General features: G+C 44.3%; 1 protein-coding gene across 5 annotated transcripts in view; it reads left to right on the forward strand.

Moving 5' to 3' along the window:
- The first annotated feature begins 12,551 nt into the window (after positions 1–12,551).
- The window catches only part of TFB1M (transcription factor B1, mitochondrial), a 48,769-nt gene continuing 44,869 nt past the window's right edge, over positions 12,552–16,451 (forward strand). Inside the window, exons 1-3 of one of the 5 annotated variants that reach the window (XM_034765352.1) lie at positions 13,502–13,622; positions 14,295–14,427; positions 14,935–15,092. In XM_034765352.1, the coding sequence (XP_034621243.1) occupies positions 14,978–15,092 (115 nt within the window). In that variant the 5' untranslated portion in view covers positions 13,502–13,622; positions 14,295–14,427; positions 14,935–14,977. Of the gene's footprint in view, positions 13,251–13,483; positions 13,623–13,743; positions 14,428–14,934; positions 15,093–16,451 lie in introns of those variants that run through there. The other 4 variants (XM_034765353.1, XM_034765350.1, XM_034765354.1 and 1 more) reach the window with 4 other exon arrangements.

Consider the following 16,451-nt stretch of genomic DNA (forward strand, 5'->3'; position numbering starts at 1 on the left):
CCTGTGTAGAATCCAGTCACAAAATGGAGATTTGGAATCACATGGGCAAGTCACATGCCCATGCATGACTCAGGACTTGCAGGTAGTAGCCATTACCCACATGCTACCTTGAAAGTCCTCAGACTTCTTATGTGGATTGGAGTCTTCCAAGCTCTTTTGTCTGTTAAGTGCTTCCTGACTGAGCACTTAATTTGCACATTCCTTTCCCAAGATGTGACCAAATGTTCTAACTAAGGCTACTTTAAAAAGAACAGGAGTACTTGTGGCACCTTAGAGACTAACAAATTTATTAGAGCATAAGCTTTCGTGGGCTACAACCCACTTCTTCGGATGCATATAGAGTGAAACATATATTGAGGAGATATATATACACACATACAGAGAGCATGAACAGGTGGGAGTTGTCTTACCAACTCTGAGAGGCTAAGTAAGAGAAAAAAACTTTTGAAGTGATAATCAAGATAGCTCAGTACAGACAGTTTGATAAGAAGCAAGTGTGAGAATACTTACAAGGTCAAGCAATTATACAGCCAGTGTTCATAACTTTGAACACACAAATGGTGCCTGCATACAACTAGGATGAACATAACCAGTAGATCATAACCTTTACATAGATATGTTACATGGCATACGTAGCAAAACCCTATTCCAGTTATATCATACATACATTTATAAGCACCCCCCCATAAAGTGTTATGGGGTAGACGGTCACAAGGAGATTTAGGTTAGATATTAGGAAAAACTTTATAACTATAAGGACAGTTAAGTACTGGAATAGGCTTCTAAGGGAGGTTGTGGAAGCCCCATCATTGGAGGTTTTTAAAAGGAGGCTAAATAAACACCTGTCAGAATGGTATACTTGGTCCTGCCTCAGTACAGGAGGCTGGACTACTTCCAGCCCTATATTTCTATGATTCTATTGTTTTAAAGGATAATAGAAAACACCACCTGTCAGAACAAACAATAGATTAGAGACTTAGTGGTAAGGAAACTTTCAATAGGGTGGAAAATAACAAATTTTCTAGTTCTAACCTCATTTGGGTGTTTTGGGGTCACTTTGCAACACAAACTAGCCAGTTATAATCTGTCTTTTTATTTACCTTAAATTGGTGTAAATAAATTGTTACATGGATCTCTCTCTACTAGGCTGCAGACCACGAAACTCTAATGAGGATGGCATTTTCTTTACGCCCATTTTCTAGAACGAGGTGAATATATTTAAAACCTACCAATAGTAATTCCAAGCAACACATTAGTTTTAAGGTCACTGTGATTATATTTTCATTTTGAGATAATTCTTAACTTGTAATTAAGTGAATGTCTATAAATACAGAATCACAATGTAAATAGTAAATATGCCATTTACTGAGCTCAAGAGAAATCTGTAGAAGGTGTGAAAGTGAAATGAATTATATTAAAGAAATAGAATGAATTAAAGAATGCTGTATGTACCTTTAAGTAGAAATGAGAAATGCTGCAAGCCAGGGCAGGAAAGCAGACATTAACTGCTTAATGAATTGCCCCACTTAAGGGCAATTGGTGAAGCATTAGCCTTAGATCAATAAGAGTTAATAAGGAAGCAGGATATGCATATTGTGCCCTATGCAAATTTTACAATTTTGCTCTCTCTGTCCCTTTGTTTAGTTCGCACCCTTTTATCTGTATAAATAAGACTGTTTGAATCTTGCATGGGGGCTCACATTATCTGAATGTATTAGCAGAGTGCTGTGCTAATAAAATAGAGTGGTCTGACAAACTATGAGTTCTGAGTCTAACTTTGACAAAGGAAAATGTCATTAGAATTCATAAAAAGAGGAGCAAAAGAATGAACAAGCTTATATCTTCTTGAGATTATAGACTACAACATGCCATGCTAACTATTCAAAATGCCACAGAGATCTCACCCTTTTAATGGAAACTCTTCACTGGATACCAAGACAGTATTGATGGAGTGGCAGCTGCTGTTCCATAGCTAAGGTTGTACTTCTGGCCCTGATCCTGCGATCCTGCAGGCAGACCCCTCCCATTGCCCTGGTGGGCAACGAGGTCAGATCATATCAGGTCTATAAAATCATAGAATCATAGAATCATAGAATATCAGAGTTGGAAGGGACCTCAAGAGGTCATCTAGTCCAACCCCCTGCTCAAAGCAGGACCAATTCCCAGCTAAATCATCCCAGCCAGGGCTTTGTCAAGCCGGGCCTTAAAAACCTCCAAGGAAGGAGACTCCACCACCTCCCTAGGTAACGCATTCCAGTGTTTCACCACCCTCCTAGTGAAATAGTTTTTCCTGATATCCAACCTGGACCTCCCCCACTGCAACTTGAGACCATTGCTCCTTGTTCTGTCATCTGCCACCACTGAGAACAGCCGAGCTCCATCCTCTTTGGAACCCCCCTTCAGGTAGTTGAAGGCTGCTATCAAATCCCCCCTCATTCTTCTCTTCTGGAGACTAAACAATTCCAGTTCTCTCAGCCTCTCCTCATAAGTCATGTGCTCCAGACCCCTAATCATTTTTGTTGCCCTCCGCTAGACTCTTTCCAATTTTTCCACATCCTTCTTGTAGTGTGGGGCCCAAAACTGGACACAGTATTCCAGATGAGGCCTCACCAATGTCGAATAAAGGGGAACGATCACGTTCCTCGATCTGCTGGCAATGCCCCTACTTATACAGCCCAAAATGCCGTTAGCCTTCTTGGCAACAAGAGCACACTGTTGCATGACTGGTGTAGCAAAAGTAGATAAGGAAGTATTGTTTACTACTTCTAATAACACGAGAACTAGGAGTCACCAAATGAAATTAATAGGCAGCAGGTTTAAAACAAATAAAAGGAAGTATTTTTTCACACAATGCACAGTCAACCTGTGGAACTCCTTGCCAGAGGATGTTGTGAAGGCCAAGACCATAACAGGGTTCAAAAAAGAACTAGATAAATTCATGGAGGATAGGTCCATCAATGGCTATTAGCCAAGATGGGCAGGAATGGTGTCCCTAGTGTCTACTTGCCAGAAGCTGGGAATGAGCGACAGGGGATGGATCACTTGATGATTACCTGTTCTGTTCATTCCCTCTGGGGAACCTGTCACTGGCCACTGTTGGAAGACAGGATACTGGGCTAGATGGACCTTTGGTCTGACCTAGTAAGGCCATTCTTATGTTCTTATGTTCAGTAAGTTAGTCCTGGGGCTAAAGTGTACTTCCTTAGGTCCTTAGAAAGAGATCCCGGCTTCTGCATGCCTCAGGTGACTGCGGGGGAAGGAAAGTGCAGGAAAGAGCAGAATGAATGGGTGGGACATCAAAGAGTTTCACGCCTTCCTGTAAACCTAGTGAAGTCTGCAATTGGAGAGACCCTTCAGTGACTATTAAATAGATTCTAAGGCCCAAAGGGACCAGTGTGATCATCTAGTCTGACCTCCTAACACAGGCCATAGAACTTCTTCAAAATAACTGCTGTTTGAACTACAGCACATCTTCTACAAAAGCACTGAGCCTTGATTTAAAAATTGCCAGTGCTAGAGAACCCATCATGACACTTGGTTAAAAAAAAAAAAAGTCTAATTACCCTCACTGTTAAAAAATGTGTGTTATTTCCATTAACTCTATAACCCACTGAGAGGGGAAACTGGAGCACAAAGAGAGGAAATGATTTGCCAGGTCACACAGCAAGCTGGGGCAACGACAAGAGGATGGATGATACAGTAAGTTTGGGTGTGGGCCTGGGACCCAGGAGATTAGGAAACTCATTGTTGCCCTCAATTTCTTTGCTTTCCCCTCATCCACTGAGCCTTAGTTAATTCATCCAGAGCCATATGAACATTGGGGCCAGAGCTCTGGGCCTGGTCTACACATCGATTGCGTACTGGTATAATTATTTCAGCTAGGGGGTGATTTTTCTACCACAATAGTTAAATAGATACAACCTCCAGTGTGGACACAGTTATACTGGTATAAAGGTGGTTTTATACTGGTGCAGCTTATTCCTCTTCCCTGCAGGAACAGCCACACTTGTATAAAGCACCTTTATAGTGCTATAACTGCATCCACGTTAGAGGACTTGTAACGCTTTAAGTATAGTGGTATAATTTTTGTTTGTAGAAAAGACCTGGGATGGAGTGTATAAACTCTGCACAAGAACTGAAGAGGTTAAGGAGCAACTCTGGGCCCAGTCGACCCCGCTCAGACACACCTGCAAAGCATACTTCAGATAGAGGTAGAGCTTAAAAGGGAGCCAGACAGCACAGAAGGAGACTGACAAGGCAGGGTGAAGGACCTGCCTTGAGAACTCCTGAGGAAAGGTGCTACAAGAATCTTCTGGAGAGGAAGGGCCTGCCTGCTGAGCCCAGAGGGACTGAAGGTTCAACTGGTACTTTTGCTCTTACTAATTTGTAACAGAGTGCAAAGACTGACAAGAGAGAGGGCGGTAGGAAGTGGCCCAGGGAGGCAGACGTCAGGCTCTCCTGGGTGCTGGACATTTGGTAATCCCTACAGGGCCCTGAGCTGGAGCCTGGTGGAGTGGGATGGCCTAGGCTGCCCTACCAACCCCCCTTCATTAAGAACCCTCAACTTCTAGACTCCCCACTGGAGGCAAGGAATGAAAGGACCTTTTGAAACATCAGCTGGGCTCAGACACTTGTGGGGGTCAATAACTGAACCCCATATCTTCCTAGGAAACCTGTCACACCAGGGAGAAAGAGGACTAAGTGGTAAACTGACCAGAGGATCAAATCACCCCCAACAAAACATAGACCGACACCAGGTGTGGAGGTGGTCCAGGGGCCTAACCACTAGGCGATGCCACCAGCAGACACCATCCATCACAAAGTCTAAGTGAACATTTGAGGTTGGTGTGGTGAGAAAAAAGCACATTTAGTGTTGGAAATATATATATATATATATGAATTTTATAATTAAAACAACAGTCTGAGGTGCACATTATCAATTAAAACATTGGTCTGAAGTGCACATTATCAATACTATACAGGCAAAGAAGAGAAGATGGTAAATCGGCATACCTATGAGGTGGAGTTTGGTTGTCTTGCTTGAGAAGTATTTGGTTCTTGTGCTGTAGAGCAAGCACAGGTGGGGGTAAAGAGCATAGGTGCCTTACTCCCCCACTAGGGTCATAGAGTCTAAGGCCAGAAAGGAACAGAATATCATCTAGTCTGATCTCCTGAACATCACAGGTCACTTACCCTACCCAATTTTTCCTGAATTAAGATCAGTCGTCTGGATTGGACTGGAATATTACAAATCTCAGGAGACTAAACTATTGTGTGCCACAGAGAGAGAAAAGGAGGGACCTAGGTGCACCAATGCCCCTCCACCCCTGGCAGGGAAATGACTAAATGAGATATGCCCAGACAAACCTGGCAAGAGATCTGTATCCCCACACTGCAGAGAAAGGTGAACCAATCTGATTTAGGGAAAATTCCTTCCTAATCCCAGATATGGTGATCAGTTAGACCAGGGGTGGGCAAACTACGGCCCAGGGGCCACATCTGGCCCTTGAGCTCCCGCTGGGGAGCAGGATCTGGGGCTTGCCCCGCTCCATGCATGCTGTGGCTCCGCGCGGCTCCTGGAAACAGCGGCCTGTCCCTCCTCTGGTTCGTACGCGTAGGGGCAGCCAGGGAGCTCCGTATGCTGCCTCCACCGCAAGCACCAGCTCTGCAGCTCCCACTGGCCAGACGGGACAGCGTGCAGAGCCTCTGGATAGGAGCTGGAGTGGGGACATGCCGCTGCTTTCAGGAGCTGCTTGAGGTAAGTGCCACCCAGAGCCTGCGCCCCATCCCCCTGCCCTAGCCCTGATCCCCCTCCTGCCCTCTGAGCCCCTCGGTCCCAGCCCAGAGCACCCTTCTGCACCCACATCCCCTCATCCTCAGCTCCACCCCAGAGCCTGCACCCCCAGCTGGAACCATCACCCTCCCCGCCCCAGTCCGGAGCCCCCTCCCATACCCTGAACTCATTTCTGGCCCCACTCCAGAGCTCTAACCCCCTCATGCACTCCAACCCCCAATATTGTGAGCATTCATGGCCCGCCATACCCAGATCTGGTCCTCGGGCCAAAAATTTTGCCCGTCCCTGAGTTAGACCCTGACCATGTGATCAAGATCCACCAGCCAAGAACCTGAGAAAATTGCAGAGAATTTACATTTTTAAAAACCCAACATGACATCACATTTATTAACAGCTTAACTTAAAATAATTAAAGAAAAACACAGTAATTATTTTCCCATTAAACCCTTCCTGTTGATTTGTAAAATAGCAAATATCATTTGCTATTCTACATTTTCATCAACATGTGGAACTTGCTCTTTCTACATTTGTCATGTTTTAGCATTTTAAAATATGTCAGGCCAAATCCTGTAGTTTTTACTCAGCCAAAATTCCCATATCTTGGCTAAGTAAGAACTGAAAGATTTTAAGAGACACTTAAAATATATATACAGTACAATAGAACATATAAAGGACAAACATTGGCCAGCTCTTTTTCTTATTGACATCAATTGCAAAAGTCAGATTCTCATTTATGAGAGCATGATTGGGCCCTTATGCAGTATACTGAAAATACATTTCCCTGTAAAATCCCAAGATTATCATTCTGTTTCACTCTGTAGCCTAGAATGTCCGTAGAGTCAGTATGAAGCGACTGGAAACAGCTACAAGGATGGTTGAGGGCTCCTTTTGTTCAGAATATCACCAGGTGCAACCTTTATTGGGTTCCGGGGTCTATCATCACCAGTTTTTAAGCTCTCAGCCATTTTGACTTTATGAATAATACCTGTGCAGTATACTGCTACAGTATGTCATGCAAAGAATCCTAGATAGGTAACTCAACCAATCATCACTCTTACTCTATAGCTAATTTGCATGCAACAATTTCATTGGTTATGTGAAGGAGACTGCATGGATGGTGAATTAGTTGGTCCAGCTACCACACACCCCTTCGACAGGTTTAGTTACTAGTTTTAGATAAAACTTAGATGGTTGTAGCGGGGGTCTTAATTAGAAGGTCTTAATTAGAAAGAAGAGATGATCTAACTTCTAGTTTAGATTAAGCCTATGTGTGAATAACACTGGTCTACAATTTTTGAGAAGTCGTCTGCTTCAGAGATAAAATGTGCTATTTATTATGTATTTTGATGTGCTGAATTCAAATATGACAATTAAAACAACTGGCTACTGTTTCTAAGATATTTAAGTTTTTACATTTTATGTCTATGTATATTGTGTAGATAGTAGAGTTTTAATCATAAATTGTAAACTTAGGTCTTTTCATGTGTTTATGGTTGCTTTACATGATAATATTTCACCTGTCCTGTTTATGGAACACTTTAAAAATCAGCAAAAGGGTTATATAAATAAAATTTATTATGAAACAAAAGGCAAAAAACTATTATGTACATAGTTTAGTCCTATTCAGTGTCTACTCGGCGCTTCTTGGCTTGTCTCTTGTATTCATTAAATGGAGCATCTCTTGTCACTGTCCAGCAATAGTCTGCAAGCATTGATGGGCTCCATTTGCCCTGATAGCGTTTCTCCATTGTTGCAATGTCCTGGTGAAATTGCTCGCCGTGCTCGTCGCTCACTGCTCCGCAGTTCGGTGGAAAAAAATCTAGATGAGAGTGCAAAAAACATATCTTTAGAGACATGTTGCAACCAAGGCTTTTGTATGCCTTGAGGAGGTTTTCCACCAACAACCTGTAGTTGTCTGCCTTGTTGTTTCCGAGAAAATTTATTGCCACTAACTGGAAGGCTTTCCATGCTGTCTTTTCCTTGCCACGCAGTGCATGGTCAAATGCATCATCTCGAAGAAGTTCACGAATCTGAGGATCAACAAAGACACCTTCCTTTATCTTAGCTTCACTTAACCTTGGAAATTTTCCACGGAGGTACTTGAAAGCTGCTTGTGTTTTGTCAATGGCCTTGACAAAGTTCTTCATCAGACCCAGCTTGAAGTGTAAGGGTCGTAACAAAATCTTCCTTGATTCAACAAGTGGTGGATGCTGAACACTTTTCCTCCCAGGCTCCAATGACAGTCGGAGTGGCCAATCTTTCTTGATGTGGTGGGAATCTCTTGCACGACTATCCCATTCGCAGAGAAAACAGCAGTACTTTGTGTATCCAGTCTGCAGACCAAGCAAGAGAGCAACAACCTTCAAATCGCCACAAAGCTGCCACTGATGTTGGTCATAGTTTATGCACCTCAAAAGTTGTTTCATGTTGTCATAGGTTTCCTTCATATGGACTGCATGACCAACTGGAATTGATGGCAAAACATTGCCATTATGCAGTAAAACAGCTTTAAGACTTGTCTTCGATGAATCAATGAACAGTCTCCACTCATCTGGATCGTGAACGATGTTGAGGGCTGCCATCACACCATGGATGTTGTTGCAGGCTACAAGATCACCTTCCATGAAGAAGAATGGGACAAGATCCTTTTGACGGTCACGGAACATGGAAACCCTAACATCACCTGCCAGGAGATTCCACTGCTGTAGTCTGGAGCCCAACAGCTCTGCCTTACTCTTGGGTAGTTCCAAATCCCTGACAAGGTCATTCAGTTCACCTTGTGTTATGAGGTGTGGTTCAGAGGAGGAGGATGGGAGAAAATGTGGGTCCTGTGACATTGATGGTTCAGGACCAGAAGTTTCATCCTCTTCCTCTTCCTCGTCTGACTCAAGTGAGAATGATTCTGGTGCATCAGGAACCGGCACTCCTTCTCCGTGGGGTACTGGGCGTATAGCTGATGGAATGTTTGGATAATGCACAGTCCACTTTTTCTTCTTTGACACACCTTTGATCTGTTGGCTCTCTCCAAATCATTGGCACTGCAAAAGGCATAGATTTCCTTTTCCTGTTCAACCACTGGCGAAGATTTGTTGCACAAGTGTTGCAGCATATGTGTGGGGCCCACCTCTTGTCCTGATCTCCAATTTTGCAGCCAAAATAAAGGTGATAGGCTTTCTTAACCATAGTGGTTATAGTGCGCTTTTGTGATGCAAAAGTCACTTCACCACAAACATAGCAGAAGTTATCTGCACTGTTCACACAAGTACGAGGCATCTCTGCTCACTTTGGCTAAACAGAAATGTGTCCTTTTGCAAAATCAAACACTGACAAATAAGAGAGCATGATACTGTATGATTTCTAGAGCTGATATAGGGCAATTTGTTCAGCAGAGTGATGTAAGCTTTGTTATGATTGCATCATCCATGACTTCTAGGAATAACATGATGCAATTGATATCATGTATGACGCAATACCAGCTTCAGATTGCATCATTCATTGTTTTGCCTAAAAAGCAAGTACTGTCCAAACCCAGTCATAGATTTATTCATAGATCCAGTCAAAGATGTATTTTAGTCATTTCTGGTTTAAATTGAGAACCCTTCCCTTTATAACTCACTTATCCTCCGCCATTCCCAAGTCAAGGGTCATATATACTGACCCAATAGCATATCTTGAAAACTAGAGTCAATTTTAAGCATCATTTTCATTCTCAGTGACCCAGAATTAGTAAAGTTTGACTACATTTATTTCAGAAGCATTTTGGCTGTAGAGCAGTGTAACCTAAAGAGGGGGAAAGTAGCCTAACATTTTAAAATACTTTCAGTTAATTTAGAAGTTTTCACCAACTGTTAAATCAACCAAAAGTAGTGTGTTTATACAACTGTGAAATGGTCTGATTTTTCCATGTTCTTCAGAAGGATATGAATATCTTTAGTCTTAATTTACCTTACGAAGCTGTCAGGATGTTGGTTTACCATTTGATTGTTAATTAATCTTATTGCATTTGAAATATTTTTAATGACTTAGTCAGTCCAATTAGATATGGACAGTAAAAAAGTTTAGATTAGTGTACATTTACATTTTCCTTTAAATATGCTATTTCCATCAGTGGCTGTGAATACCTCTGCTGAGTCTATGACCTTTTACATAACTGATGCATATCTGTTTTTTTTTTTTTTTTTTTTTTAATACAAAGTACATGGGTTTGAGCCAGGACAAATCCCATTGACTTCAATCAGAGCCTTATTCCTTATACAGGGACTTTAACACGTTACTGGGATCTACTGATTTGTTATTGTAGTATTGGGAATTTGTTGTTTATGCTTAGGTTGACCAGATGTCCCGATTTTATAGGGACAGTCTCGATTTTTGGGTCTTTTCCTTATATGGGCTCCTATTACCCTCCCACCACCTGTCCCGATTTTTCACATTTGCTGTCTGGTCACCCTATTGATGCTAGAGGCATTTTTCAGTGAATGCTACCAAGAGCCCCCCTCAATGATTTCCCCTGATTGAGGGTTACTTACTGGAAACAGATAGGTTACATTAAATGTAAGCTTGACATTAATAAAAAACACACATCCTTCTATGAACTTTACTTTTCCACCTGCAACTACCAATAGGCACTTCACTTCTCCAGGGCTTCCCCTTTGCTTTTTATTAAATATTCCACTTCCAGAAAACAGCTTATTACAATTCACTTACCCTGTCAAAGCAATCAGCAAGCAAAGAAATAAAAAAGTAAAATCATAAGTAGATACTTAAAACCCATTATTAGTTCTACAGTACCACAGAGAAAGGAACATTTTTCTCTGCCAGGCCCAATCACTTCTGATATCAGCAGGGGCTTCTTACAATCAGTACTGGAAAATGTTGCAAGAAGTGTACTGTACATATATTTTTAGCTATAGTATGTCCTGTAATTCAAATACTTACTTATGACATATAAATTGCTTGATTTATTTTGTCATTCATAGGTGGAATGTCACTAAGCAGCTGATACTGTAAGCTGCTGAATGCCTGAAACTCCCACTGTAGTCAGAGGAAATTAAATACATGAAGGCCAAGATCCTCAAAGGTATTTAGGAGCCTAACTGCCATGGGATCCTTTGAGGAGTTAAACCTAATTGTCTCCAACTCAAGACCTCTAAGGCATGATTCTCAGAGGTACTCAGCACTCTCAACTCCAGTGGAAATTAAGGGGAACTGCAGATGGTGAGTACTGCTGAAAATCAAGTCCTAGGTGTGTAGAATTGGGCAAACCACAAACTTAGAAATTAGTTAACTCAAGTTTTAAAAAAGACTCTAAAAAGACTGGAAGTCAGGATATCTTTGTATTTTTAGTTCTACTCCAGACTTGGAGTACCTCTTTAAGCAAGTCATTTACGGCTGGATCTTATACTACAGCTACCATTCATTGCAGAGTCTTCTGAAAATTGAGACGTCAATGTCTATGTGCTTCCATTTCACCACTGTAAATGGGGATAACACTAAATCAACTGAGAGGCTTTCTTGGGATAAATTATCTTTGGGCTTTGAGAGTCTTGGATAACTGATGTTATATTTATTCTGTCCATAGTAAGGAAAGCTCTAGCGAAGGCTGTAGAACGATTTTTCTTATAGCCTTGTTTTATATGCTCATAATTTTCTGGAAAATACTGCTTTCAAGACTGAAACATGCTTCAGGGCTGTAATGTTAACAAATCAATGTTGTTAAAAACTTTGAGCTAGACCCACAAAGGGATTTAGATACCTAGTTGCCACTTTAGATGTCCAACATTTAGGCATCACTGAGATCTTCAAAACCCCCACTCAGCTGCTGCCTACCTCTAAGTGCCCGAATTCCCTGGGTGCCTAAGTTCCTGCAAGTAAGCATGCACAACACATGATGCCACCATGCTGCTTGATACCGTATCTCATGCCTAAGCCCCAGCACGATGCTCAAATTAGACATTCCCATCTTGCACAGGTGGCCCAGTCCAGTAGGTGTTTCGAGAGCACACCAAAGCCCACAAGTCTATCAGGGGACCAGACTAGGAATTTTAGGGTGAATGCATGGGAATGTGTGAATACCAGTAGCCAGGAGGTAGGTTACTCACCTGGAATGTGGGAGACCTGATTTCAAATCCCCACTCTGCTTGATGTGTAGCAGGATCTCTCATATTCCAGGTGATTGCCCAAACCACTGAGCTATGATATTTTCTGAACTAGGTCACTTTCAATCTCTCCTTTTGAAACTGTTCCCCTCAATTTGCAGGCTTTCTAGTGATTCCATTTGTAGGTGCTCAATTCTTGGTGTAGATTGTATAGGGAGCCCGAGCACCAAACGTGGGGCTGAGGACTCCACTGAGTGACAGAACACCTAAACACTAGGCATAGCAATGCCTTTGTCCTATTGTTGGTCTGGCCCCTTGTGTTTTGCACCCCTAACTTCTTACAGTTTTATGCACAGTTATCTTATTGGCTCTACATGGCTGGACCCTGCTGCCTAGTGAGGCTCAGGATTGCCACCCATCCGTTTTTTACCTAGGCAGTTTGGGTTTCAGCTTGTGAGTCACAGTGCCATTTGACAAGCCCAGATGTCTGGGTTTTGGATGGTGGTGGTGGGGGGCAGATAGAGCAGGGGAATGCCCTGAGAGGGGAAGGCGGAGAGGGGGGGGGCCTCGAGGGAAGAGGCAGCGCAAATGGCAGACCCTTGAGGGAAGAGGCAGACCAGGGGGCGGAACCTCAGAGGTCCAGTTACCAGCCCTTAGTAAGCTGGCAACCCTAGTGAGGCTCTGTGCAGGAACCAGCCCCTTGCGTGTGGCTCCAACTTCAGGGCAGCAGGGGGCCTCACGTGCAAGCAGAAGCAGGAGGAGGCAGGTTTGGCAGCAGGGCTCGGGACAGCGGATTTCACGTTAATCATGTGGCGGCGCAAGGAAAGCAGTGCACGGGCTGAACCCGTAGCCAGCAGCAGAACCCAACGCCCAGCGGAGCCGCCGCGCGCAGAGCCAGAACTACCCGGCGGCGCTAGCAGGACACTCAGCGTACTACTACGCCTGCGCACTGTGAGGCCCATGCTCCTGAATCGGCCTGCGAGTAGGAAGCGTATACGCAACATGTGGGGGGGAAGAGAATGTTGGGCGCCAATAGTGCGCATGCGCTCTAAGACCACCCTTCCTCTCTGTAGGGAGATGACGCATGCGAGACCCTATCCAGACCCGGGAAGGCGGAGTGTAACGTTGAGGTGGGCGGCGAAGCGCATGCGCTGTGGGGAGACCCCCCCCATCGATTGCCTGATTGGGTGCCGAAATTCTGTTTCCGGTTAGCTTTCCTCCATATCCGGGTCACTGCGCCGCGTGGCTGTTGTTATTGGTTAACGCGCTAATAAAGTTACACTTGAAAAAAACTAGCCAGCAGTCGTCTGACTCTCGCGCGCGTGTTGCTCCGAGCCGCCACACAACAACGGCCTGTACCGGTAAGTTACGCGTGGGCAGCTTCCGCACATGTCCCCCTCCCGCTTTGGGCTTTGCGCATGTGCGGCTCTACGATGTGACGTGGAAGAGGCGGGGCCAGGGGGCGATCAGACCTTCCCTGGCTCACGGCGCCCTGGTTGCGCCCCTCCCGCCGCTAAGCACCGCCCCTGTGGGGGGCGGGAGAATTGTCGTGAAACAAAACGCGCGGGGGAAGGCGGGGTCCGGCAGCCCCGCCCCCGGGGGCGCAGCCCGGGAATTGCCCCGCCCGGCCCCTGTTCAGCGGGACACGCGGGGCAGGGCCGCCAGGCCGCGGCCCGGTGTGTGACTCTTGAGGGCGGGGGGGGCGAGCAGAGCCCTCCGCAGAGCGAAGCGGGGTGAGACCCGTGGGGCCTTGCGGCTGGTTTCACTCGCCCCTTTTGGAAATTCCCGGGCCAGAGAGCAAGTAGTTGGCAGCGCCGGGCTACTTGGAAAATGGGGTTTGTCAGTGGTTGAGCTCCTGGAAGTGCCAACTACTGTATTATTAAAAGCTGCACACTTTGGTGCAGATCAGGGCCGTCCTCTATACGTCGGGAGCAGTGACCTATGGTGGCTACAGCTCTCATTAAGCTTGAAGTGGTTCTCAAACTTTGTTGCAGTGCGATAGCTTTCTGACAACAAAATTACTGCACGACCCCATGCCACAGGTGGCCCCACAAAGCTAAGTTGCTCGGGCTTGGACTTCAGCCCCCCCCCCCGTGGTGGGGATTGGGTTTTGCAAGGCTGGCATTAGACTCGCTGGGTACCAGGGCAGAAACCCAGAGCCTCTAAGCATAGTGCCTGAGCCCAAGGCCTGTGGGGACGAAGCCCTCTGGCTTCAGCTTTCTGTCCAGGACCCTAATGAGTCTAATGCCAGCCTTGGGGATCCCATTAAAATGAACTCACAACCCACTTTGGGGTTCTGACCCACAGTTTGAGAATCGCTGAGCTATAGGATCTGCCTTACTCTAAATAGAAAGCTATTTGCATCCAAATGGACCATTGCATAGTGGGACCTCTTGTCTCCAAAGCTTCTCAGATCAGGATGAAGTAACCCTTGAGCTAGGGGAATGGGTCTGAAAAGGGGGAACGTTTTGGTAATGTCTGTGGCACCTAGGCCCTTTTCTCCATCATCCAGAGGATCCGAGTTAGAAGGATCAAAAGGTGTGGCAACATTGTGGAAAATGGCACTTAGGCTTTCTTCCTCCTTTGTCTCTTTTATCACCAAACTTTCCCCTTCAATGTAAAACCACTACTTTTTAGTTTAAAAAAGGCATTAATCATCAAAATACAGGACTGTTGAATAACTATTTTTGGAGGTATGGGGGGTTCATTTTACATCTGTTGTCTGGCCAGCCCAATATATATATGATTCTAGTACTGCCTCCTGCACACAATACCTAATTTTAAAGGTGTGAGTAGATTAAAGTAAATGAAACTGCTCATGTGCTTAAAATTAAGCACATTCATCTGTGTTTGCAAGATTAAGACCTTAGGTTATAAGTCTAGTGTATTTTTAATATATGCTTCTAAAGCAATAGGTTCATTTGATAAAATCAGAATAAGTAAATATTTTGAGTTTTACTTCATTCCAGTCTGTTTCTTACATATTTAATTCTGCCCTACTGTACACTTGATTAATCCTAGTTGCTTCTTTCCCTGTTTTTTTAGGAGCAAGAGTTAACAGTTTTGGCCAATAGCTGCTTCAGGAAAGATGGCTGCTTTCCGTCTACCACCTCTGCCAACTGTTAGAGAGATTATTAAACTGTTTAATCTCCGAGCACAGAAGCAGCTATCCCAGAATTTTCTCCTGGATTTGAGATTGACAGGTAGGGCATTTTTTTATCTTGCATCTTTTAAAATTTTTAATCATAAACTGCCTATTCATTTTCTCCAAAATTTAAGTTCTATCTACATTTATTTGCATGGGGACTCTTGTCTTCCTAACAACAACAACAATGGTACATTTAAAAAAAATATTTTAACTCAATACATTTACCTGTAAATGCTCAGAAATTTAATTTTGTATGCAGATTAAATGCTGTATTGGGGGGTGGTGGAAGGGTTTACACTGTATTTATACAGAACAGAAAATGGATTTTTCTTATTTAAATGCAAAATTCAACTCCATCTTAATTATGGAGCTGTGTCCAGTGCCTATTTAAAAAATACCAATTCCCCCTCAGAGGTTACCAGAGAATATTAGGGAATGGTAGGAGGCAATTAGATAGCTTCTATGTTTGCCTCAAAAATGAGATACTCTGAAGATCATATTTGTGCAGGGTATGAAGTACTGCATTTGTTTGTTTATTATCCTAGCATGTACTTTGACTAGAAAGGCCATATGCACTAGTTTACTGGGAGTGTCCTGGTTTTTCTGAGCTTATTCTGTTCTGCTGGTCAGATTTATTTCTCCAGCTTCATTTCAGCCACAGTTCATATCACCTATGCTGCTGATTTGCTCCTTCTCTGCTGACCTAGAGATGGTTCTACTGTGCAATAGTTGCACAGTGTGGCTGTGAAACCCCCAAGGGCTTTTCTCCACTTGAAAGTTAACTCAGATTAAGGTAGGGCGCAATAAAAATAGTTATGAGAAACAAGAACATGTGGAGTCAATTAAGAACTGCATATGTGGACAAGCCTTAAAGGTGAGATTTGCAAGAGGGGACTTAAGCACTGAAAATGGCAGTTGGGCACCTAAGTCCAAAATTTAAATCCTCAAAACCCTAGCTCAGCTGTCACCTAACTTTATAGGTGCTTAAATTGCCTAGGTACCTAAGACTCCACTGGTAACGTCCCCTGGGCATCTAAATTTCTGCTGGTGGGCATGCACTAGGTTGCCAACTTTCTATTCACACAAATCCGAACACCCTTGCCCTGCCCCTTCCCTGAGACCACACCCCTGCCCAGCTCCCTCTCCAAGGCCCCCTCTCTCCGTCACTCACTCTCCCCCCCACCCCCACTTGCTTTCACCAGGCTGGGGCAGGGGTTTGAGGTGCAGGATGGAGTGAGGGCTCCGGCTGGGGCCAGAAATGAGGGGTTCAGAGTGTGGGAGGGGATCTGGGCTGGGGCAGGGGGTTGGGGTGCTGGAGGGGGTGGGGGCTCTGGGGTGGGGCCATAGATGAGGTTTGGGGTGTAAGAGGGGGCTCAGGGTAGGGGATTAGGGTGCATGAGGGGATGTGGGCTCC

This window comes from Trachemys scripta, chromosome 3 (genome assembly GCF_013100865.1).
Source record: "Trachemys scripta elegans isolate TJP31775 chromosome 3, CAS_Tse_1.0, whole genome shotgun sequence".
Lineage (NCBI taxonomy): Eukaryota > Metazoa > Chordata > Testudines > Emydidae > Trachemys > Trachemys scripta.